The 24410-nt window shown below is 61.1% G+C and overlaps 1 protein-coding gene across 2 annotated transcripts; it reads left to right on the plus strand.

Moving 5' to 3' along the window:
• Positions 1 to 1563: 1563 nt before the first annotated feature.
• TSPOAP1 (TSPO associated protein 1) lies at positions 1564 to 23547 on the plus strand. Of its 2 annotated transcripts, XM_024127855.1 has the most exons (31): positions 1564 to 1893; positions 2709 to 2816; positions 3104 to 3232; positions 3834 to 4013; positions 4550 to 4735; positions 5982 to 6059; positions 6144 to 6227; positions 6477 to 6566; positions 6737 to 6859; positions 7118 to 7222; positions 8662 to 8712; positions 9028 to 9048; positions 9841 to 10045; positions 10627 to 10799; positions 11979 to 12094; positions 12389 to 12498; positions 15322 to 16152; positions 16323 to 16474; positions 16806 to 17183; positions 17269 to 17508; positions 17839 to 18018; positions 18604 to 19431; positions 20065 to 20164; positions 20252 to 20406; positions 21025 to 21193; positions 21570 to 21641; positions 22061 to 22093; positions 22287 to 22390; positions 22478 to 22549; positions 22762 to 22872; positions 23518 to 23547. In XM_024127855.1, exons 1-31 carry the CDS (start codon positions 1564 to 1566, stop codon positions 23545 to 23547), a joined length of 5544 nt encoding a protein of 1847 aa, XP_023983623.1. The 2 variants fall into 2 exon arrangements, with proteins under 2 accessions (XP_023983623.1, XP_023983625.1); XM_024127857.1 differs by lacking the exon at positions 3834 to 4013.
• The last annotated feature ends 863 nt before the right edge of the window (positions 23548 to 24410 follow it).

Here is a 24410-nt window from a genome sequence, read left to right on the forward strand (position 1 = left end):
TCCGTGTCTCTGGGGGCTCCACCTAGGCCTCTGCCCCCATATGGAGGCTGGCTTACAGGTCTGGGAGTTCCACATCCTTGTCCCCAAATGCCATTTTCCCATAGCAAAAAGGCCCAAGACTAGACAGAAGATGAGCTTCCTGACAGTCTGGGGCTAAGCCAGCCCAACAGGCCGCATGGCCTTCCCTGCTGGCCCAAGATGGCCAGGTTGCCCCCAAAATGCGACCTGCCAGGAGGAAGCGAAAGCAATTCCCTCAGCCTATTTCCACCTCTGTCTCGTTGCTTCTATCTTCTGGTTGTCATTACCTTGATTTCCCTGTCTCTCTCTTTGTTTCATCTGAAATCCCATCTTTTCTATTCCTGCCATTCTCCATGGCTGGATCCCTTGTCTATCTGTCATACCAACTCCTGCCTCTGTCTCTACCTGGCTTGGGCTGGGACTGATGTGGGGAGAACTGTCTGCAGCCCCCCTGTCTCTGTACCCTGGAAAATGTGGGTGTGTGTGTGGGAGGGGTGGGAGGTCACATGTTGGGGGCACTGGGCCGAGATCCTCCTGTAAGGAACCTGCTCTTCCCTCTGTCCCGACACTGCCTGCCGGTCCAGCCCACCAGTCCAGCGCCATCACCATGGAAACCAGCAGCCGACTTCCTATTGGTGGGCAGGAGGGGAGGGGGGAGGGGAGAGCTGGCTCTCCCTCGCTCACCCCCTTATTCTGAGGCTCAGCCCTCCTCGGCGCCCACCATTTCGGGGCTCCGGGACTGTAGGGGACCCTTCCAGTCCCCAGAGCCGAGGCCAGCAGGGACAGAGGCTATGAGGCAAGCAGCCCACCGACCCAGGCCTCCTTAAGACCAGCCCAGCCGCCTAGCAAGCTGGCGAGCAGCAGCGCAGAGAGAAGCAGGAGATAAAGGGCCACAGCAGACCTTTGGGGGTCACCCCGGCAGCTCCTGTGGGCCCTAGCCAGGCTGAGGGATCGCGATGGATGGTCAGACTCACAGACGCTGACGGACACCACCATGACAGCAGCACGGCACTGAGACACTCAGATACAACCGGTGACAGCACCACACACTGCCACAGCCCTGCAATACAGACAGCCACACACACAGAAACAACTGGTAACTCTGAAACAGGCACAGACAGTGACACACAGAACCACTACCCCCGGCACGCACAAGTGGGGGCACCCATCCTCCAAACACACACAGCAGCGCCGACCAGCACAGGCAGACCTGGAGACACATGCACACCCTCACCCGGCCACAGCTGTCGGTGGCCTCTGCACATCCTCCCCACCCTCACGGGGACACCCTTGCTCCTCCACACACTTGCGCGCACACACAGCCACAAACAAACACAGCTCGCGTACCTCCAGCTCAGCTCTGGCAGCCCCGATTCCTGCAGCCTCCTTTGTGGGTGAGGAAGAACTCAGTCAGCATTGGATGGAGCTTCCGTGAAGCCAAGAGCTCAGAGAGGAAAGGGTCTGGCCTGGCGTGACCCTCACCAGCCCCTCCACCTGGCTGGGTGATGTCCCCCCGCCCGGGTCCTGGGGACCCTTGGCAGAACCATGGAGCAACTGACACCCCTCCCCCGGCCGGGGGACCCCGGAAACATGGAGCCATGGGCACTGCCCGCCTGGCAGAGCTGGACTCCAGGCCATGGGGGCGAACCTGGAGGTGCATCCCCAGGCATTGCCGATACTCCGGCAGCTCTGCGTGTTGGAGAACTGAGGCCTGAGGAGAGCTCTGAGCCCGGGGGAGCCCGAAGCCCCGGGCCTGTGGGGGGCATCCAGCCTGAAAGAACAGAAACTGGGCTGCCCAGCCCCGGGCCGGGAGCACTGAGCTCTGGACTCAGCTGCCAGACGCTGGAGGACAAGGAGGTGGAGGCTTTCTCTAAGGTAAGGGCGTTGTGGACGGTTGGGGTCTGCGAGGTCGGGGATCTCACCATGCCCTCCAGCCTGGGCATGACACGCAACTTCACTGCCCACCTCTCTTCTCCGGGCCCATCTCTGTCTGTGGGTTCGTCTCTGTGACTGTCTGTCCTCCCTTCTTTGGTCAGGAATCTCACTGGCTCCATTTTCTGCCATCTGTCTGTTCTTCTGACTCTGCCTTCTCTGTCTACCTCTGGCCCTCCCCCTTCCCCCTCCCTCCGTGAGTCTCTCTCTGACTGTCTGTCTGTCTATGTCTGTCTGTCTCCTCTGCAAGTCTCTGTCCTTGGGGGCTGGAGGATACTGGGGGCGTGTGGAGGTGTGTGATGGAATCAGAGTCCAGAGGAAGCACATTAGGGGAGGGGGCTCAGTGCTGGGCTGAGCCAGGGAGGACACGTTTTGGGGTCGGTACGAGCAGTCTCCTGTAGAAGATGCAGGGACCAGGACTTTGGGGGACTCAGGGGCCCCGAGGAGCCTGGAGCAGTGGGGATGGGAGCTCGAGCTGGCATTTCCCAAGAGGGGAAGATGGGCAGGGGTGGAAAGAATTGAGGACTAGCAGGCAGGGTCCCAGGGTTGGGGGATGCTAGTGTCGGCAGGTGGGACTAAAGAACCCCTTCTCCTGGGTCTCCTGTGCTCCCCCCCGAAGGCCTGAACTGTGTGGGAGAACCTTCTCGTCTCCATGTCTCCTTAGACTGTGGAGGGGGAATGCTTCCCTATGGAGGGCTCTGATTTCCACAGGTAGGGTGGGTTCCTGAGTCGCTGTGCCCTGTCCTTTCCCATGCCAGGGTAAGCGGAAAATGGGCTTTGGGGACAGGCCCAATCTGGAGCTGCTGAGGGCCGTGGGGGAGCTGCAGCAGCGCTGTGCCATCCTTAAGGAGGAGAACCAGATGCTGGTGAGGCTTGGAAAGCGAGTCCTGGGTCCTGGTTGGCGCTGGGGGGGGAGGCAGACTCAGACACCCCGGGCCTCTGCCTCGGCGTCCTTCTCATCCCATAAGCATCGCTCCAAGTGGGAGCTCCATGGAGCTGGCATGACCCCAAGATCCGGACAGGGTGAACCCCTACCTAGGGTTGCCAAGGACCCCACTGTGAGCCCAGGACTCTAGCCCAAGGCCCGGGCTGTTTAGGATTGGGTCTGGGGGCTGCTCTCCACATGCCCCAATTCTGGCTGACCCCTTGTCAGAGGAAGAGCAGCTTCCCCGAGACGGAGGAGAAGGTGCGGAGACTGAAGCGGAAGAACGCAGAGCTGGCGGTCATTGCCAAGCGCCTGGAGGAGAGAGCCCAGAAGCTGCAGGAGACTAACCTGCGGGTGGTGAGGCTGGGAGGCCACTGGATGGAGGCTGGGCGACCAGGGAAGAGGGGCGCCAGGGCTGGGCCGGAGGGGGTGAGGCTTGGGAGTCACGGACTCTTAGCACCTAGGAAAGCAGGAACCCAGGGGCTGAGGTGTAGGAAGGGCAAATGCCAGCCAGGCTAGGAGGCTGAGGGTTTCTGGAGCTACAGGAGGGAGGGAAGGGCTGGGCGGGGAGTTCCTGAGCAGGCAGGGAGCAGGATTCTGGATTACCACGTGCTGGTGCTGGCTGCAGCCTCCGGCTGAGCTCATCTCTGGGTGCAGATCTGGTGGGGGCAGGGGTGAAAACCCATCACAGTGGCAGCCCTCAATTAGCAGCATCCTTTGGGCCTAAACTAGGATGTGCAGTTAACCCTTTCACTCCTGCTTGAGGATTGCAGGGATTGGGTCAAAGGGAGGCTGTTGGTCTCCTGAGGGTAGATCCAGGGTAGATCCAGACCCAGGGTAGAAGCAGGAGGCCACACTTCTAGGTTTTCATCCTAACCCCTCCTGTGAGAGGAGCTGAGGATTGGGAGGAGTGCCCCAGCCCTCAGATGACCGTTGGCCTTACCCCTCCTCTGGCCAGGTGAGTGCTCCCATGCCCAGTCCAGGGGCCAGCTTGGAGTTGTGCCGGAAGGCCCTCGCCCACCAGCGAGCCCGGGACCTCAGTGAGACAGCCAGTGCCCTGCTGGCCAAGGACAAGCAGATTGCTGCCTTGCAGCGGGAGTGCAGGGAGCTGCAGGCCAGGCTCACCCTGGCTGGCAAGGTGCGAGGAGGCCCTGGTCACCCCTTCCAGCCTGCCCGGGAGCGTGGGATGTGGACTGAGATGTTAATGAGATGCAAATAAAGCGAGAAGGTGGAGGCTGCTGAGGAGTAGGTTCCCCTGGCAACGGCCCAGGTGGCAGCGGGGAGAAGGAGCCTGAACCGAAGGGGGTGGAGCCATGAGTCCCAGACCTGGGAATTTCTGTGCTCCAGGCTTCAGGCTGCATGCCAGTGGGTCTGACTGTATGAATCCACACATAGCTCACACTGGTGTGAAGAGATGTTCTCAAGGCATTTAGCACAGTGCCGGGTACGCCGTGAGTGCCCAGTAAACGAGTTCCTGGGAATATTTGCACACGGGCTAGCGGAAGCATGTGGCTCTGTAAGCATGCATCTATGACCAGGCATGTATGCATGGGAGGATGTGTACCTTCCCCCGCCCCGGAGCCCCTCCAGTCAGGCGGAGGGCGGGCTCTGCTGGGCATGGCGTAGGGCGGGCAGGGGTTAGGCCCGACTCCCCTCCTTGTCCCGCGACTCCAGGAGGGCCCCCAGTGGCTCCACGTGCGGGACTTCGACCGGCTGCTGCGGGAGTCCCAGCGGGAGGTACTGCGGCTGCAGAGGCAGATCGCCCTGCGCAACCAGAGGGAGCCGCCCCCGCCGCCTCGGCCCCCAGGCCGGGCCGCCCCGGCCAGAGCAGGGGCGCCCGCCCCCGGGGCCCCGGGAGAGGTGAGCGCCGGCGCATGGGCAGGTGTGTGGGTGTGCGGAGATGGGGGTGGGAGCGGCTCGGGGGATCTCCCCCTGCACCGCGCTCAGGGCCCCGACGACGCGGTGGTGGCGTGCGCACTGCAAGGGCTTGGGGGACTGTCCCCAGCTGGGAGCAGGGTCCTCTGCCCGGCCTCCCGGGGCTCGTACCTACGCCGCGCCCGCCCCCGGGGGCTCGGGGTCCGCCCTCCGCAGGCCTGAGGCCCGCGGCCCGCCCCGCCGCCCCTGCCGTGCCGCCAGTGGTACGGCCCGGCTGCAAATCCCCGGTTGCCCTGGCAGCCACCCGGGGCCCAGCCCGCGCCGCCGCCTCCCGCCTCAGCCGCCGCAGCGCGGGGACGCCCCCTTCAGCGCCCGCCTGGTCCGTCAGGCCCGGCCCGGCTACTCGGGGGCGGCAGTGTGTCCGCCCCCAGCTCCAGGTACGGGCGACCCTCACTGGGCGCCGGGCTGAGGTGGCCCCTGGTCCGAGGGCTAGGGACCCCGCTCCGGACCCCCAGAACTTGGAGGTCTGGCTCCTCTCCATCCTCTGTACTGGGCAGCACTTAGGTCCACCTCCTTCCGGGAAGAGGGGAGGGAGAAGGGACCTCCTGGCGACCAAGGCCTCAGGGTGTGGGATGCTTCTTGCTCAGACTTTGCCCCTCTGCCTGGCCCAGAGAGGGAGATGCATCGCCCATCAAGACCTGTCCTCCTCCGGAGTTTGCGCGGATAACTGGGATGTGCAATAGGGTGGGCTTGGTGGAAGCTGGGAGGAGGGTCTGGCCAGGTCTGCAGGCTCTGGGCCGAGCCCAGATTCTATGGATCCATAACCCTTAGCTCTGGGGACACCACATCCCTGGGGGCCCAGGCAGCCTCCTAGTTTTCTGCCAGTCGCTGAAGGACACCCAGGACAGTTATTGAGTGCAGAGCAGGGCTGGAAGCTAAAAAGGGAAAGCTCTGGCCTGGATAAGGGACCCATCTCCCAGGGCACGCATGGGTCTCAGGATCTCAAAGCACTATGTCTGGAGGACACAGGGGTGCAGCCTCTGCTCTTCCACATCAGCTGGAGATGAGGGGATGCGGTGGGGGGCAGACAGCACCCCTACTTCCCGGGGCAGGGATCTCTTTGCTGACCGTGAGATGGGGTGGGAACCTCCCTCAGACAGGCGGGGCTGGGGGTAGGCTGCCCTGAGGCCTTCTTCTCAGGTGCCAGCCCTCTGCCCCTGGCCATTTCCAGGCCACGCCCCAGGAGGATGTGGAAAACCCACCCGCCGTCCTAGGGGAGCCAGAGAAACAGCAGAGGGTGCAGCAGCTGGTAAGTCCCAGGTCGAGGGCTGGAGGAGACCCATTCTGGGTGGATCTGCCTTCCCACATGAGGAGCTCCATTCTGACCTCACAGGAATCAGAGCTCAGCAAGAAGCGGAAGAAATGCGAGAGCCTGGAGCAGGAAGCCCGGAAAAAGCAGAGGCGATGTGAGGAGCTGGTGAGCGCCCAGCCGGGAGGGCCTCCCAGGGGGCCAGCTCCGCCCTTCCCTCAGGCCAGCCAGGTGGTGGGCTCCCCTCAGCTCTGCTTCCTTCCCTCCTGCCCAGAGAGTGTGCTTTTCCTCCCGTTCTGCGGGGCTCCCCTTTCCTGGCTGATGCAGGTTCCAGGTCGGGGAGGGCAGTGTCGTCTGTGGGGGGAGAGGAGGAAGGTGGGCTCTGGGACCCTCCCCAGAGGTCCTCTGGTCTCGCAGGAACTGCAGCTGAGGGAAGCCCAGAGTGAGAATGCCCGCCTCGTGGAGGAGAACTCTCGGCTCAGTGGGAGAGCCACGGAGAAGGAGCAGGTAGCAGCTCTGCCCAGGTCCTGCTAGGCCCCCGGTCTCCAGGCACAGGGCTGTCTCCTCCACCCACCACCCCGGACTGGGCTAGAGTATGAAGCATACTCTTACCCCTGGTGAGGATGCTGGGGGTGGAGGCTCACACCCTGAACTCCCTGGCGCTGCCCGCTCTCCAGGTGGAATGGGAGAATGTGGAGCTGAGGGGCCAGCTCCTGGGAGTGACGCAGGAGAGGGACTCGGCCCTTCTCAAGAGCCGGGGCCTGCAGAGCAAGCTGGAGAGCCTGGAGCAGGTGCTGAAGGTGAGGGGCCTGTGCGGGGTGGGGGTGGGGGTGGGGCATCGGTCCCTGGCACAGGGAGAAAGTGGGACGGTGGCACTCTGTGGGGCGCTGGGGTGTAGGCCGAGTCCTGGTGCCGCTGGCCCTTCCCTTCTCTAGCCTCAGTTTCCTTTTCGACAGAGAGTATCTGGAACACACGGTGTCTGAGGCAGCCTCATCTTAGATCTTCTGTAGGAACAGTAGAGCAGGGCTTGGGCCTTGACGCGGGCTCTTGCGTTTCAGCACATGCGGGAGGTGGCCCAGCGGAGGCAGCAGCTGGAGCTAGACCATGAGCAGGCCCGGCTTAGCCTGCAGGAGAAGCAGGAGGAGGTCCGGAGGCTGCAGCAGGTGGGGGCAGGGTTGGGGGGCACGGAGCGGGGGAAGGGTGGTAGGTTGCCGGACCCCAGCATTACCGTCACTCCTCCAGTGGGTATTTACTGAGAACCCATTGTGTGCCAAGGCACTGTGCCGGGCCCTGGAGGGACCGGGAGGAGGCAAAGTTCAGGTCCCTGACCGATCAGCAAGTAAACAGATCCAGGAGCGAGATGATCCCAGTCATGGACAAGTGCAGTGGGGGAAGTGACCAGGGTGATGTGACACAGAGTGTCTGGGATGGGGTGAGTGGCCTCTTTAGAGAGCTCGGCAAGGAAGGCGTCTAATACCTCAGGGGCCGGAAGGAGCCAGCTGATGAGCACTCCAGGGAAGGGGCATAGATGTGCCAATGCCCTGCGGCAGGAAGGAGCTTGGGGGCGCAGACCAGTGCGGCTAGAATGTGGTAGGATGGACAGAACAGCCGGAGTGGGCAAGAGCCAGATCACATCAGGCCTCAAAGGTCACGGGAAGAGTTTGGATATGTTGCTCTCTGAGTAGTTAGAAGCTGTTGAAAGGTCCTGAGCAGGGGAGTGGCATGATCTGATCCATCATTTTAGAGGATCGCACTGGCAGCACGGCGGAGGATGGACGGGTGAGCGGGCTCGGAAGCAGGGAAGTCAGGTGTCGGGTGGCTGCAGGGGTCCAGGCGGGAGATGATGGCTGTCTGGATTAGGGTGTAGGCAACACAGATGGAAAGAAGTGGATAGATTTGAAATATTATTTTGGGCCTAGAACTGACAGGATTCACCACGGGATTCCAGTTCAGTGCCCCTTCTCTCACCCGTTTGCTGACTAAATGGAGGGCGAGGCTTTTCACTCTCCAGGAGTGAGGGATGAAGGGCCTCAGATTTGAGAGGTAGGGAATCCTGAGCTCTGTTTTGGCCAAGTTTGGGTTGTGTGTTCAACACTCAAGTGGAGATGTCCATAGACAGCTGGTTTTATGAGTCTCGAGTCCTGGGGACGCTGGTCTTGGAGACAGGTTTTGGAGTGTTCAGCGTGTCTAAGTCGGGTGACTAGAGGGGACCCTTTGGGAGAGAGTAAAAACAGGCCCAGCACTGTGCCCTGCGGCGCCCTAACACTCCGGAGGGGTAGAAGATGAGCCAGCAGAAGAGGCTGAGAAAGAGTGTCGAGAGAGAGGGGAGGGAAACCCTGAGGCAGGAGGTCCCGGGAAGAGAGAAGCAGTATGAGGCCCCGCTCCTTGACCCTGTTGCCTTGTGACTCCGTTCCCGGGTGGGAGTCGGGGGGAGGAACCCTCAGCCCCTTCCCAGCCCCTTCCCTCCTTCTCCCCCATCCTCTCCCCTCCTCCCCTTCCTTCTCTCCCTTCACCCTCCCTACCCTCCTCCCTTCCATCACACTCTATCCCACGCCCATACCTCATCCTTCTCCTCTAGCATTTTGCCTCCTCCCACCTGCAGGCCCAGGCAGAAGCCCAGAGGGAACACGAAGGGGCCGTGCAGCTGCTGGAGGTGGGTCCCTGGGGGTGGCCATTAGCTCTGCCCGCTTCGGGGAGGCGGGAGAGGTTCAGAGAGCGCTGGAATGGGTGGCGTGGGTGTGTGGAGAGTGGGCTCCCAGGAAGGGCCCCTCAGTGCTCTGGGGCCTGGGGGGATCCCCTCCCCCTTTGGCCCTGCCATATCCTTCCCTTTAGCAATTGCTCAGTCAGTCTAGGGAGCTGACTGGGCGGGGTCCGCTTGGGTCCCTCATTCCTTCCCTCCCTCTCTGGGCAAATGACCTACAGGGTAAGGGTTCTAACCTTTCCTCTGTGCTTTCCTCTCCTGCCACAGTCTACCCTGGATTCCATGCAGGTACGTCCTCCTGATTCCCCTCCTCCCTGCGGGGGGGGCCTCCCCAACACCTCTCCAGGCTGGCCGAGCTGCGTCTCCTCCCTTAGGTCTAAGTGGTTCCAACCCTCATGTCCAACGACAGGGGTGGGTCTGGTAGCAGACCTGAGACTCCGTAGATGGGCTGGGATTCTCACAGGACATGTGGGCCACCCCCTCGTCCCAGATCTGCCACTGTGCTTGGCAGACACAGGCCCTGCCCTCCTCTAAAACCTAGCCACTGAGACCTTGAGGAAGTTCCTCACCAGTCTAACCCATGATCCCCTTGACGGGGACTCTCCTGATCCCTGAGAAAAATTCCTGGGAATTGGCTCATTCCTGTCACAAAGATGTCCCTGGCTCCCGTGTGGGATCTCTCCGGGGACTTCTCTGAGAGCAGGGATTTGGGTCACTGACTGCGGCAGGGTGACAAGCCACGGAGCTGAGAAAACTCCTGAAGCGATACTGTGGGGGTGATCGGGGTAGGGCGACCCCTTTTGGCCTAGAAAGCAGCCACAGCAGGAAGCGCCACTGCCTGGGGCACGAGGCCTTGCTGCAAGAGGCAGGGCTGGGAGTGAGGCTGGCCCACAGCTCCCGGTCTTTTCCCTCAGCAGCACACTGTTCGGGGCAGTGGGGCAGCCAGGCTGAGGGTTGGTACCCAGGCCTAGGGGCTGGGCAGATGTGATCTGAAGCCTGGTGCGGGGCTGTGTGGAGATGGCACAGTTTGGATCTGGCAGCTTTGGTGGGTCTTGTGGCTTATCGTGGGTCTTGGCCCAGGTCCGGGTTCGAGAGCTGGAGGAGCAGTGCCGCAGCCAGACCGAGCGCTTCAGCCTCCTGGCGCAGGAGCTCCAGGCCTTCCGCCTGCACCCGGGCCCCTTGGATCTGCTCACCTCCGCCCTGGGCTACAGTACCCTTGGGGAACGCCCGCCACCCCCCTGCTGCTGTTCCACCCCCCAGCCCTGCCGGGGGTCTGGCCCCAAAGGTGAGGTAGACCCCGGTGACATTAGCCTGGAATCCCCAGGTCTCGGGTTTTTTGTATAGAGCAGAACTCAGGTTCAGAGAAGGCTAGCAACTCACCCAAAATCACACAGCAAGTTAGAGCCAGGGCTGGCTTGGACCAGGCTCCAGTGGGGAAAAAACAGGCCCGTGGGAGCATCTCGGCCTGCTGCTCCTTCCCCTTCATGGCCATGGCTGGGAGGTGGGGACTAAGAGGCGGCAGCAGGCAGGATAGGCTGGTGAAGAGCCAGCTGGGCTTCAGTCACATCTCGTGGTCCCAGCTCCACTTAACAGTTCATGATGCTACTAACGCTCTGTGGGCCGTGTGTTCTGAGCTGTAAGACGGGAGCATCCAATGCACCTCATCAAGCTGCTCTGAGGAGCCTATGAAATAATATATGTCAATCACCTCCACCTCCACTTAGTAAGTTCCCCCCACCCAGTATTTCCCTTCTTGTAAGGAAACTTGGCCGTGGAGAGCCTGACCCCTAGATCCAAGAGGACGCTTGGTCCCTGGTCGCTCCTCAGGCCACAGACGCCCAAGGCTACGTGTCATCTTTTCTTTAGACCTTGACCTCCCGCCAGGCTCCCCAGGGCGCTGCACCCCAAAGTCTTCCGAGCCTGCCCCTGCCACCCTTGCTGGGGGCCCCCGAAGGACGGCCAAGAAGGCAGAGTCTCTCTCCAACTCCTCTCGCTCCGAGTCCATCCACAACAGCCCCAAGTCATGCCCTACGCCCGAGGTCAGTGCTGGGGCGGGGCCTGGGGTCTGGCTCTGCCTTGGGGAAGGGGGGTGGGGAGGTGGCCAGGAGTTGGGTGGCCGCTGGCCCGTGTGGGGTCCCAAGTGGAGCCAGGCCCCGGGAGGGAGGATTCCTCCCGGTGGGCGGGGAGCTCAGGTGGGGCCCATCCCACCCTCCTGCAAGCCCTCCCTTGGGGCCGCCCAGCGCCCACCCCTCTGGGGCCCAGAGAGGCCCTAGAGTCCTGGGCTGGATGGAGGGAGACACTTTGGCGTCAGGATCCACCTAATGAGGCTGGTCCTGAGTGTCGGTGGCAGAAGCAGGCAGTCCTTTGAGGAGGAGCACAGGTTCCGGGATTCAGGTCCCAGCTTTGTCTTAGGCAAGTCGCTGCCTCTTTCTGGGCTTCGGTTTCCTTGGCTGGGTTTGGAACTAATAACCCTGCCTCGTGAGGCTGTTGTGAGGATTACGTGAAAAAATACAAGGGTGGTGCCTCCCTCAGTGCCGGGCACACCGTAGACGCTTAACGTGTGGCAGCTGTCGTCATTACCAAATTCCCTGGTATCACTCACAACCCCTCTGATCACCTCATCCATCTCTCTACCTTCCAAACCCCAGAAAGTGTGTGGGTGGTCAGGAGCAGCCCTGCCGTCCCGGGTGGTTTCAAGGGGTAGAACCTGGCCGCGGCCTCTACTGCCCCCTTGTGGGCTGGAGCGGTGGTGCTGGCTTTGGATGCACCGGTTTCCGCTCCCAGAACCCTCGTCACGGGGACTTCTCAACCCCTTCTGCCTCCTGGCCTCCAACGCTGCACCATCGGAGTGCTTGGCGGCGTTTTTACCTTAAGGAGACAGGCTGTCGTGGGACACCCTCCCCAGCTCCTCCCCCACCGGTGTGGCTGGCCCCCTCTCCGATGGGGAAAGTGGTCTTATTTACTGGGCTGGTGCAGAAAAGAGGCCGGGGCTCAGGGAGGGATCCGGTTTACCCCGCCCCCCCACCCCGTCCCTTGAGCCAGGGCATCTGGGCTCCGCCAGGCCCTGCCGGCTCAGGTGCTGAGTTAGAAAACATCGGGGCCCATCGCTGCCGGCCTTGCCCAGCATCTTCTCGGTTTCTCTTCTCAAAACGGTGGGACCTCCTCTGCCTTTGGCCCCTGGGTCCTGGAGGGGACTGGCCCTTTCTGCGTGTCCGCAGGTGGACACAGCCAGTGAGGTGGAGGAGCTGGAGGCAGACAGCATCTCCCTGCCGCCAGCAGCACCGGAGGGCAGCCGGGGAGGAGCCAGGATCCAGGTCTTCCTCGCTCGCTACAGGTGGGCCCTCACCCCTGCTGCCCATTTCCCCAGCACTTGGGCTGTAAGGGAGGGGGGGCCGGTGAAGAGCACGGCCTCTGGAGACGGTGGGGGTGGGGCAGGGACCCCAGCGGGACATGTCCACTTAGCCTCGTTGGGCTGGGGTGGGTGCAGTGGATGTTCCATGTGGTTAAAGGGGGACAACCAAGTCTCCGTAGAGGCCGAGTGCACTGGGGGAGAGGACACAGGACACGGAGACAGAACGTCAGTCGCTGTCCTCCTCCTCCTCCTCCTCCTCCGCACCTCCCCCAACAGCTACAACCCCTTTGAGGGCCCCAATGAGAACCCAGAGGCAGAGCTTCCGCTTACCGCTGGCGAGTACATCTACATCTATGGCAACATGGACGAGGATGGCTTCTTTGAAGGTAGGAAGATAGTGGGGATCATTCTGTCCATTCGCCTGCTTTTAAGCTCCTCTTCCCGAAGACCTCCACCCATCTGTATCCTCTCAGCCCACTGTAACTTCTCAGACTCAGCTGAAAGGCATCCAGAGACCCGGCAGCCCGCGGGGAAAGGGAAAGGGAAAGGGAGGACTGTGGGAGCAGCTGGTCTGACTCCAGACCTGCCCAGAGCAAGACAGGGCCTGTGACGGTCCAGGTGGCGGACAGAATGCCACAGGGAATTTCGGCCAAGTTCACTCTTGTGCTGGCAGACAGGGCATGGCAGCGCTTAGCACTAGAGACCTCGAGGTCAGGCATGTGGCATAGATCTGATGCTGGACCCCAGTCAGTGCGGGAAGGAGGAATCAGGGTCCAGAGCCCAGGAAAGGGTGTTAACAAGTGGTTAGCGGTTGTCAGGGCCCAGGCAGGGCGTGAGCTTCAGGGCAGTTCTACAGTGCCCGTGGGCTGGGGCAACCGTGGCAGATACCCCATTACTGAGACTGGGCAACAGGGCGGGGCCTGCAGAAGAAATGGCCTGGGAGACTCCGCACGGTGGCCCTGGCCAGGCACCAGGCTGCATCCTTCCGCAGTAGGGAGGATGGCACTGTACGGAGACTGGGATGCGGGTTGGACAGGGCAGGGTGAGAGCTGCAGCCGTGCGTGGGGATTTAGGAAAGCGGTTAGGTCTGGGCCTGGAACACGCAAAGCTTTCAGAGCCTGCTCAGCCTCTCCTCCTTGGGCCCCACGCCTGCTCTTTGAGTAGGTGCTGGGAATGCTGGTAAACAGCTAAATTCTCTGTAAGGATGGATAATGGAGAGCAGGATTACATAGCTCCCGGGAAAACGCTTTTTTTAATTAAAAAAAATAATAAAAACACCAACACCTTTTTTTGGAGCGGGGCAGCTAAAACACAACTATTAACTAACCACAGGTTACTAGAATTTGAACTATGCAATTTGGGATAGATCGAAAGGCATGTAGACAACTGGGTGTAGGATGCCCTATTCCTCCTCCTCATACTTCAGCTAAGTGACGGCTTCATCTGTGTCTGGTCCCACCTGGGCTGCTCTCAGTGGCTCAAGCTTCAGGAGCACGAGACTGACTCTGGCCCAGGCTCCAGCACCAGCCTTTCAGGGCTGTGGATCTGCTTAGTGTGATGGTTCCTACCATGAACCTCACACCCCATAGTGTTAGTGCTTATATTAATTTACTAGGGCTTTTGTAACAAATTTCCACCAACTGGGTGGCTTAAAACAACAGAAATGTGTTCTCTCACAGTCTGGAGGCCAGCAGTCTGAAATCAAGTTGTTGGCAGGGCCACACTCCCCCTGGAGGCTCTAGGGGGGAGTCTGTTCCTTGTCTCTTTCAGTTTCTGGTGGGTCCAGGTGTTCCTTGCTTGTGGCCACATCACTCCAGTCTCTGCATCTGTGGTCACATTTCCTCCTCTTCTCTCAGTGTCTCTCCCTATGTGTCTCTTATAAGGACACTTGTCATTGGATTTAAGACCCACCCAGATAGTCTGGGATGATCTCATCTCAAGCTCCTGAACTTAATTGCATTTGCAAAGACACTTTTCTCAAATATGGTCATATTCATAGGATCCAGGGTTTAGGATGCAGACATATTTTGGGGAGGCCACCTTTCAACCCACTACAGTGCTCATGTTATCTAATTTATTGAAAGTCCCTTCTGTTTCTTCTTCAAGTTTCCTTACTTTTTGTTTTTCCCTCCTAGCATAAGTAGAGAGAGGGTGTTGGGGAAACTTACATGCCTTCCTGCAGCTCAGGCCTGCCTACACCCCCCGAAACCCTGGCCTTTGCTCCTCCTTCCTCCCAATAAGGCACACCAGCCGCCAGCTCATCTGTACCCCAGGAATCTTTCTCCTTTTCCCAAATTAGCTGTGACCGTGACAGACTGTGTGTCCAATTTCTTGTTTTTCTGACGTCTCACAAACAAAAAACAAACGCTGTATGATACTCTGTTGCCAAGTGTTCAGGGGAACTGGCACAGGGTAACAGAACTTACCTTCAGTCGCTGTCTGAACTGACTGCCAGTCATGCTCCTGGACCGAGGCCTGCTGTGGGTCTCAACCCCTTCTAGAACCCACAGGGGATTCTTTTCTCTGGCAGGTATGTCTTTTGTGTCTAAAGATTCCTTCCCTTACTCTGACCAGATGGGCGTCCCTCTCCCCTTGAGGATGTCTGTTTTCCACACAGGGAAGTTGAGGGGCACCCCCTCCCTCACTCCTCAGGCCTGTGTAAAATGACAGTTTTCAAACACACGGAAAAATTAAATAGTACAATGAATACCTATGTACTCACCACCTAGATTCAACAGTTGTTAACATTTTGCCATAACTGCCTTCTCTGTATGTAGGTTAGAAAGATGATTGAAAAGCCAGTTGTAGACAGATGGTACTTTACCCAGACATACTTCAACATGCATCTCCTTCTAAGGACATTCTTCTGCATCCTTGCAGCCTCACCTGGGAGCTCGTTAGAAATGCAAAATCTCAGCCCCACCCAGACCTAGCTGAGTTAGAATCTGTATTTTAACAAATCTCCAGGTGATTCATATGCACATTAAAATTTAAGATGCCTGTCCTATATAACTACAATACTGAGAATTAACAGTAACTCCCTAATCCAGATCTTGACTGCTCCTGTCTTTTAAAAATTGGTGACGGGTAAATGTTGATCTGAATCAGATGCTTAAGATCACCCACTAACCATTGCTAAAATGCATTTATTGGACTGCTTTTTCTCTACCTCCTCTCTGTCTTCCCCTCCCCTGCCCTCCCTCCACCAGGGGAGCTCATGGATGGCCGAAGGGGCCTGGTCCCTTCCAATTTTGTAGAGCGTGTGTCCGACGATGACCTCCTGACCTCCCTGCCTCCAGAGCTGGCTGATCTGTCCCACAGTTCAGGCCCTGAACTCAGTTTCCTGAGTGGAGGCGCGGGCGGCAGCAGTAGCGGGGGCCAGAGCAGCGGGGGACGCAGCCAGCCCAGGACAGAGGAAGAGGCTGCAGGGGACGAGCTCAGGTTGAGCCCCTCGCCTGAGGGCCTGGGTGAGCCCCCTGCCGTGCCTCACCCCCGCTGTCTGGCTGTCCTCAAGCAGCTGGCCCACAGCGTGGTGCTGGCCTGGGAGCCGCCTCCTGAATGCGTGGAGCTGCGTGGCTACCACGTCTGTGTGAATGGGGAGCTGCGGCAGGCCCTGGGGCCCGGGGCGCCCCCCACGGCTGTGCTTGAGAATCTGGACCTGCACACTGGGCCCCTCCGTGTCTCTGTTCAGGCCCTGACCAGCTGGGGCGGCTCTGACCCTCTGCGCTGTTGCTTGGTGCTAGGGGCCCGGGCCGGGGTGGCACCTAGCCAGCTGCGGGTCCGTCGACTGACAGCCACGTCCGCTGAGATCACCTGGGCGCCCGGCAATAGCAACTTGGCCCATGCCATCTACCTCAATGGGGAAGAGTGCCCCTCTGCCTGCCCTAGCACCTACTGGGCCACCTTCTGCCACCTGCGGCCTGGTACACTCTATCAGGCCCGAGTGGAGGCTCAGCTCCCACCTCGAGGGGCCTGGGAACCAGGCTTGGAGAGGCCAGAGCAACGGGCTGCCACCCTGCAGTTCACCACACTCCCAGCAGGTAGGTGGGCTCGGGCACCTGGTGTCTTTAACACCTGGGAGGTCAGGCCACGGACGGTGGCCTAAGGGGAGACTGTTGCTACTTGCGTTTTTAGAGAAATGGCAAAGTGGGCTGTTATATCTGGCAGTGTGTGTGCTGCATTATTGGGTCTTGTGTCCCCCTCCCCCTAGGCCCACCTGATGCCCCCCTGGATGTGCAGATTGAGCCGGGGCCCTCCCCTGGAATCTTGATCGTCAGCTGGCTCCCGGTAACAATTGATGCTGCTGGCACCTCCAACGGCGTCCGGGTCACAGGCTATGCCATTTATGCTGATGGTCAGAAGGTATGGCCTGGGCACTGCCCACCTGTACCCTGGGATCGAGATGTGGGTCTCTCCTCGCCATGCTCAGAGGCCTGGGCTCCCCAACCTGGCACAGAGGCTGCCTGGCCCTGGCATTTGGGCTCTAAGTAGCAGATTGGTTAAGAGCATGGGCTCTGGTAGCAGGTGACTGGGATTCCACCACTGAAACCACGTGGCCAGGAGGCTTAGATGAGGCGTGGCACGCCAAGGGTGCCGTGCCTGGCATGATGCTAGTCACTGTGGTGGTCGCGGAGTCCTCACACCCGGCCACCTCAGCCTCCCTTTCCTGTGCTGTGCTCCTTCCACCCTGCAGATCATGGAGGTGGCCTCCCCCACGGCAGGCAGCGTGCTGGTGGAGTTGTCGCAGCTGCAGCTGCTGCAGGCGTGCCGCGCGGTGGCCGTGCGCACCATGTCGCCCCACGGCGAGTCGGCCGACTCCATCGCGGCTCCCGTCGCCCCCGCCCTGGCTGAGGCCTCCTCGCCAGCCAGGGTCTCCTGCCCCTCCCCACGACTGGGCTCAGAGACCAGACCGCCACTTGCTCCAGCCTCCCCGGGGCCTGGAGACCCCAGCTCTCCCCTCCGGTGCCCCAACCCCCATGGAACTCGAGAGCCCCCCGGGGGCTCCCCAGCAAGCTCTCCCGCAGAGACACCGAAAGGATCCTCAGAGGAGCCCCCAGTGCCTGGCTCTCAGGTACCCTGCTGGGGAGAAGGGGAGCAGGTGGAGACTGGGAGAAGGGTCTGGCGCTTGGGCCCTTCCTCAGTGCCTGCCATTCCAGGAGGAGGCTGGGGCAGCTGCGCTGGGTGCCCCAGGGGACAGGAAGGCCAGTGAGCCAACCTTGGGAGAGCGAGTTCCTGGGCCTGCAGCTTCCTCCCTGGCCGAGGAGGAGGCTGGGTGGACCGCGGGAGAGGCCCGCCCGGCCCCTGGCTCCACCCAGGGAGCGCTGGCCCAGAGGCTGCCCTGTGCTGAGGCCTGCCGTGGAGGAGACACAGGGCCTGGGCTGAGGCCCAGGGCTGAGGTACGGGGTTGGGGACACTGGGCCACCTCAAGGAATGGAGGCCCCCCTCCCTGCCCTCTGCCAGCCCAGATCTGGCTGTCCTCTCTGCTTGTTCTCTGCTCTGGTCTGTGCTGTATGTCTGGCCAGCTCTTTGTCACTTTGTCTTCCAGGTTTCTTTCCTTTTTGGCTGCCATCCTTCTTCTTCCCCAACCCCTACCAGGCATACCCCCCGTTTGGGGCATGACCCTGTCTCCCTCTGTCAAGGGACCCCGTTCATTCTGGCTGGGGCTGACCCTGCCAAAGCGCCCTCCCTCACCTCCCTGTTCTCCTCCTTTGTCTGGCCTCTTGCAGAGAGAGGACACGGCCGAGCTTGCGGTCCGTCTGGGGAGCTCCCTTGTGGACCATGGCCGCAACTCAGATCTGTCAGACATCCAAGAGGAGGAGGAGGAGGAGGAAGAGGAGCTGGGTGTCAGGACTTGCTCTTTCCAGAAGCAGGTTGCTGGCAACAGCCTCAGGGACAATGGGGCCAAGGTAACGGGGTGAGGAGGGACTGGTGGGCCCTAGACCTCGGGTTCTGGGGGCCTCTGCCCCACGTGTCAGGAGCTGCTCCAGTGCCACCGAGTGCCAGCAACATTCTAGGTGTGTGGCCTGGGCCCTGTCCTGAGCAGCAGAGAGGAAGTGGCTCAGGCTTGGCCTCTGCCCTCCTGGAAAGAAAGGGGAGAATGAGGCGCTCTTTTCTGTAACTTCTCCCCATCAAACCCACCAGATGCAGCGCCCTGGCCATCTGAGAGCTCGTGCTGGGAGCTTCCAAGGAGGGGGTGGGAGGCCTCCCTGCTGTTACAGGCATGGCCTGTTCCCTGACGTTTCTGCCCCCCGGGATCCCAGCGTCTGGGCAGCCCGTTCTTGGGTGTGCTCCCTAATTCTTCCTCTGGCTCTGCCCCGGACATGCTGTGTGGCTTTGGGCCCGCCTCTCTCTCTGGTCTTTCCTCTTGGAGGAAGCTGAGAGAGGGCTATGGGTTACCTGAAACCCCTGCCCTCATCTGAGGGCAAAGGTCACAGCTCTGTCCTTTTTCCACGGACCTCTCTTCCCTGCCGCCCTCCCCCGCCTCCCCCCAGCCCCAGCCCGACCCCTTCTGTGAGACTGACAGCGACGAGGAGATCTTGGAGCAGATCCTAGAGCTGCCGCTCCAGCAGTTCTGCAGCAAGAAGCTCTTTAGCATCCCTGAGGAGGAGGAAGAAGAGGACGAGGAGGGGCCAGGGGCAGGCTCTTCTTCCCGAGACCCTGACCCACCTGAGCCTGCATTCCTGGGGCTGGGCTGTGACAGCGGTCGGCCCCGAGGACCCGGCCTGTGTCCTTTGTCTCCCGAGCCCTCCAGGGCTGGGGACCGCCTGGAGGACATGCCTGGACTAGTTGGTGGAAGCAGCTGGAGAAAAGGAAGTGGCTCCCCCGAGAAGCCCCCCAGCCGCAGGCGGTCCCCAGAGCCCCGTGAACACTGCAGCCGACTTCTCAGCAACGGCGGGTCCCAGGCCTCTGGACGACCAGGCCCCGCCCGGGAGAGGGGCGGCCCCCCCGTGGGCGAGGGCACCAGGGCTGGACCAGAGGCTGGTGGGAGAGGGCGGCCGGCCCCTTCGAGGAGGTGCCCCCGTGGCCCAGCCCCAGAATCGGGCCTGGCCAGCTGCCTCTCCCCCAAGTGCTTGGAAATCAGCATCGAATATGATTCTGAAGATGAGCAAGAGACGGGCGGCGGGGCCATCAGCGTCACCAGCTCCTGCTGCCTCGGAGATGGGGAGGCGTGGGGTGCAGTACCCACGGGAAGGCCCAGGGGGCCTCCGAAGGCCAATTCAGGCCCCAACCCCTACCCACGCCTCCCGGCCTGGGAGAAAGGGGAGCCAGAGCGGAGAGGCCGCAGTGCAACTGGCAGAGCCAAGGAGTCACCCTCCCGGGTCCGTGCCCTCTCCCCACCCTGGGCAGCCCCCTGCCTGCTGCCGCCGGGTGGCCCCGCTTGCTGCTCACCGGCCGCTCCCATTCCACGCTGCGTCTCCATCAGCAGAGGTGGGGCTGGGCCTCCGGGCTCCCTCACCTGCCTCTTCCCACACACATTCCGCTGCTTCGCTGCTTCTGTCAGCCGGAACTGGGATGCACGCTATTCTGTGGCCATAAGTCGCCAGTTGCCGCCAGCCGGCCCCCTGCCTTTGGGCCGGGGGGCCCTTTCCTCTGCTTAGCTAGTTACGTCTTCAGGACACTGACTGTGATATCCGACATCACCCAGCCCTGACACCTCTCCCACGCTCCTCGGCCCGCTCTCAGATCTAACCTTTGTCCCTCTACTACACTCAGCTGCTAAGGTGGCCGGAGCTGGGCCTCCCCTGCTGCCCTTCCTCCCCACGTGGGGGTGTCTGATGCCTCCAGTGAGGTTGGGCCACGGCTCCAGGAGAGGAACGTGTGTCCCTGCTCTGCTGCGCCGCTTTCGCTGACGGGGCAGAGCTGGGGGAGCGCTTGCGGGGTCCTGCCCCTGCTGAGGTGCCCGCCCGAGGGGCGGTGTGTCACTTCTGCCGTCTGTTGCCCTCTCTTTGCAGGCAACAGAGACTGGGGAGCCCAGAGGGCAGGACGGCTCTGGGCGGAGGGGCCCCCAGCGGAGAGGGGCCCGGGCCCCCAGGCCAGGCTCCGTGGAGCTGGGTGAGCACCTGTGGGGGGCTGGGCCAGGCTGAGGGGGCTTTCCTGCCCCCCTTGGCCAGAGCTTATTGGCACTGCTCTCCCCAGCAGCCCCTCCGAGGAGCCCTGCAGAAGAAGCACTGGCTTACCGGGACCTACCTGTCAGGGTCTTTGTGGCTCTGTTTGACTATGACCCCGTGTCGATGTCTCCCAACCCTGATGCCGGGGAAGAGGAGCTCCCCTTCCAGGAGGGCCAGATCCTGAAGGTGACCGACTCACTGTCTGGTCCTGCTTCCGCCCTCCTTTCCTGCGCTGGGGGCATGATAGCCACGCGTGGGTGAGAGCACAGCTTCTGGAGCCAGCTGATGTGGGGTTGGGTCCTGATCCTACCACATCTGTAGCTGTGAAACGTTGAGGAGATTAGCTAACGCCTCTGGGCCCCGTTGGTAAAATGGGGATAATGTTAAGTGTCTACCTCACAGGGTTGTTTGAGGATGAAATGATTCAGTACCCATAGAGCCCTGAAACTGCCTGGCGCATAACACAACGTGATAACTGCTGCTGTTAGCGTTGTAACTTTTAGTGTGCCTCCAAGTATTTATTGAAGGCTTTCCGGCTATTGCTCTGAGGTCAGGGAGACCTAGTCTGGGCCGGACTGGGGGCATGGATGTGCAGATAGTGGGTGACGACCCCACGGAAAGGGCTATTTTCTGTCATCCCTCTGATCCGTATTCTTGGCTCTTCCCCCCTATTATCTCCTGTTCCACAAAAGGTAGAGCATTCTTCTGCAGTCCCAAGTGTGGTGCTGCTGTGAGCTCGGGGCCTCGGGTGCAGGGAGCGAGCTGAACTGGCCTCCTGACACAACTGGTCTTCTTCGCGTCCAGGTGTTTGGGGACAAGGATGCCGATGGCTTCTATCGGGGTGAAGGCGGGGGCCGGATGGGCTACATCCCCTGCAACATGGTGTCCGAGGTGACTGCGGACAGTCCTGCAGGGAGACAGCAGCTGCTCCAGCGGGGCTATTTGTCCCCAGATGTTCTCGTCGAGGGTTCAGGTATGACCTGCTCCTGTCCCCCACCCACTTCCTGCCACCGCGGGGCCAACTCCAACACTGCCCCCGCCCAGAGCAGTTTGTATGTCTGGAGTGGCCGAGGTGCCTGCTTGGTCCAGAGTCTGGCAGAGCCACTGGGGCCCTCAGAGACTGAGGCCAGTGTGGCCGCAGCAGTGAGCTTGCCGCCTGGAGTGGGGGTTCACTGCCGAGGGGACGGGCCCTGTATTTTGGATCCGGGAGGCCGGGGACGAGAGAGGAATGCCCTTAGACGCTCTAGTGCAGCAGCCCTGGTACAGCCCCGAGAGAAGACTGAGGTCACTGTCTGTCCCCCTCCCTCGCCTCCGTTTCTCTCTGACATCTGCTTGCCTTCCTGGACCAGGGAACGGCCCCTTTGTCTACTCCACAGCTCGCACGGCTGGGCCTCCCCCCAAGCCCCGCCGCTCCAAGAAAGGTGGGTGAGACCCCCTTCTCCCTCGGGGGCCTGTGAGGGTGGGAGGGTGGGGACACTACGTGGCTCCCTGGGGAGACACATGGGAGGTCTTGAGCAGGTTCAGGGAATCGGGCCAGACCTTCATCCCCAGCCACCCCTCCAGTGGGCAGCTTCATTCTAATGGAGATGGGGAGTGGTTTGCTGGGACCTCTGTTCTAGAAAGCACCCGACTATAAATTCTCTGCCAGCTGGAGCGAGTCACTTACCCTTTCTGGGCCTTAGTTCACTACGAAAACCAAAGGGCTGGGCTGATGTGCTCTCCGAGCGTCCTTCTCCTGCATCCCTTGTGTGAGGCTGAGCATCCTGCCTGCCCTGCCCTCCCCAGCCCGCAAAGAAGAGCGATGTGAGGGGCGGGGCTCACAGTCATATTCTCTCCACAGCTGAGTCGGAAGGCCCTGCCCAGCCCTGTGCAGGTGAGGGGCCATCCCTGTGCAGTGGAGACTGGGGAGAGAGATGGGGCGGGGCAGCCCCTCCGACCTCTCCCCAGGGGCTACGACTAGCGGGGAGGTGGTGAATAGGGGTCAGCAGGCCTCCAGTGCCAAGGATAGTAGGGGGGTGGGGGAGGGTCTAGAGAGAGTCCTGAGTCTTCTCCCCCTCCCCCTCCAGGCGCCCCCCAGCCGATCTCCTCTACTGGCCTGAAAGCTCCCCGCTCCATGGTGGCTGCATTTGACTACAACCCCCGGGAGAGCTCCCCCAACATGGATGTGGAGGTGAGGACCCTCAGACAGAGCCCAGCCGAGCTGGGTGGTGGCAGGGCCTCCCCGGGGCCTGACACGTGCCTCTTGGTCTCTCCATAGGCAGAGCTGCCCTTCCGGGCAGGGGACGTCATCACTGTGTTCGGGGGCATGGACGATGATGGTTTCTACTATGTGAGAACATGGGGGTGGGGGGATGTGCCCAAGAGGGCTCTCCCAGAGCCAGGGAGGGGATGAGCAAGGGTTCCTGATGGAAGCCCGGGGGAATGGACCAGGTAGCCTCCCATGATAGCGACGTCGACCCCAGGCCGTCCCCCGGGGGCTTCAGGGTCAAGGGGGTGGGGGTGAGGCCTCTCCTGGTCTTAGTCTCAGCCTCTCCTCCCCAGGGGGAACTGAATGGACAGCGGGGCCTGGTTCCATCCAACTTCTTGGAGGGCCCTGGGCCTGAGGCAGGCGGCTCAGACAGGGAGCCCGGGACACCCCAGGCCGAGGAGCAGGTCAGTGAGGACCTGGGCTCCCGGCTCAGCAGTTGGGTCTCTGTGCTGCTGGTGTGGTTGGAGGGGGGCGGGGCTGGGCAGGACGGCGTCTCGCGAGGAGTGCAGGCGGGCGGTGGTCCAGCTGCGCACTGCGCCCAGGGCGGGGCTGCGAGCTTCCGCCAGAGGGAGCCCAGCCGGGGGGGCTTCCTCCCAGTGTGTGCCCCTCTGTGCGGTGGGGTGAGGCCGAGACCTTGATCCCCAGCTGCCCACACCCCCGGCCAGTGCAGGTGAGGGGCCCTGTGGAAAAGGACCCTCAAGCCTCCCACACCTCTAGCCGCCATAGCCCCTGGTACAGGGACCCTCCCCACCCCACTACTGCATCTCTCTGTCTCCCAGGTGCCTTTTAAAGCCAGATGCCCAGCAAGGCCCAGCTTCCTGGGTGGGTGGAGTACAATTAAGCTCCAGGTTCACGGGGCAGGGAGAGGGTGAGGAGGCCAGGCGCCAACCGGAAAGCCCTGGGTCTCCATGTGCAATCGTTCCAAAGGCAGGGGCTACGCAAAGCAGCACCTGCCCGTAAGGCCTGGTGACCTGGGCGACCTGGTGACCGGGTGGAGAGCGTATGGTCTGGCCGTAACCCGTCTCCTCTCTTTGGTCCCTGTTCTTCAGAGAACGAGGAGGAGAAGAGTCCAGTGCTAGATGGAGATAGATATATGTAGAGAAAGCGACATGTAAGTGGGGACTGACCCCTATGTCCATGTCACCCTACTCCTCGTGTCACCATAATCAGACGGTGCTCCTTTGTCTCAGACACCGGAGCTGAACTGGCTTTTCCACCTTCTTCCAGGGAACAGGGGACGGGGCTCGTGCCGTGAGCCAGATTTGGGCCTAGGATCAGCCCCTCCCCTTGCCTTACTCTGGGTAATGCCAGCTGCCACAGGGATACATGTCCTCCTAGGATATAATGTCCCATATTAGCTGAGTCCTCATATTCTATAGCATATGCGGCTTATAGAATATTATGTGGCATTCATATGGCTCATCAGTATATTATGATACTATATGACTATGGTATTATAATATTGTGATTATTATTGGTGACAGAAGGATGACACTAATGCCACCAGTAATAACAGTCTCCCCCACCACAGTCTCCTCTGTATCATGACCTGTTAGGGAATCAGATGCATGATTTTATGTCCAACTCTCCATTTTCTCCGCTGGGGGGCATAAAAGGGGAGGCTTAAACAGTTGGAGTCCATAGATCACCCCAGACCATTCATCTCTGGGGCTCAGAGACTCCCTCCGTGTGTTTCCCCAGCAACCCCTCCCTCCTGGGAGCCCTGGGAGGGGTGGGAAGGGCCTACCCCCCCGCTCCGCCCCACCCCGGCCAGCCATCAGCCCTGGCTAGTTGGCAAGAGACTCTTTGACCTCTGGGTGCTAGCAGAGCTCTTTGTGGGCGGCCCTGCCACGTCACCAGGGTCTTAGGTGAGGGCGGGCCCCAGGCTGGGCACCTGGCACCTGCCAGCAGACTGCCAGGCTCTGGGGGGCAGGGGATGGAG

Source organism: Physeter macrocephalus, chromosome 14 (genome assembly GCF_002837175.3).
Source record: "Physeter macrocephalus isolate SW-GA chromosome 14, ASM283717v5, whole genome shotgun sequence".
Lineage (NCBI taxonomy): Eukaryota > Metazoa > Chordata > Mammalia > Artiodactyla > Physeteridae > Physeter > Physeter macrocephalus.

What these genes read in the sequence shown, in the direction of transcription:
- TSPOAP1 (XM_024127855.1), top strand. Translation starts at nt 1,564, where the DNA reads ATGGAGCAACTGACACCCCTCCCCCGGCCGGGGGACCCCGGAAACATG. An exon ending in AGGTGGAGGCTTTCTCTAAG is followed by an intron (nt 1,894 to 2,708) that starts GTAAGGGCGTTG and finishes TTCCCATGCCAG; the next exon opens with GGTAAGCGGAAAATGGGCTT. An exon ending in GGGCCGTGCAGCTGCTGGAG is followed by an intron (nt 8,713 to 9,027) that starts GTGGGTCCCTGG and finishes CTCCTGCCACAG; the next exon opens with TCTACCCTGGATTCCATGCA.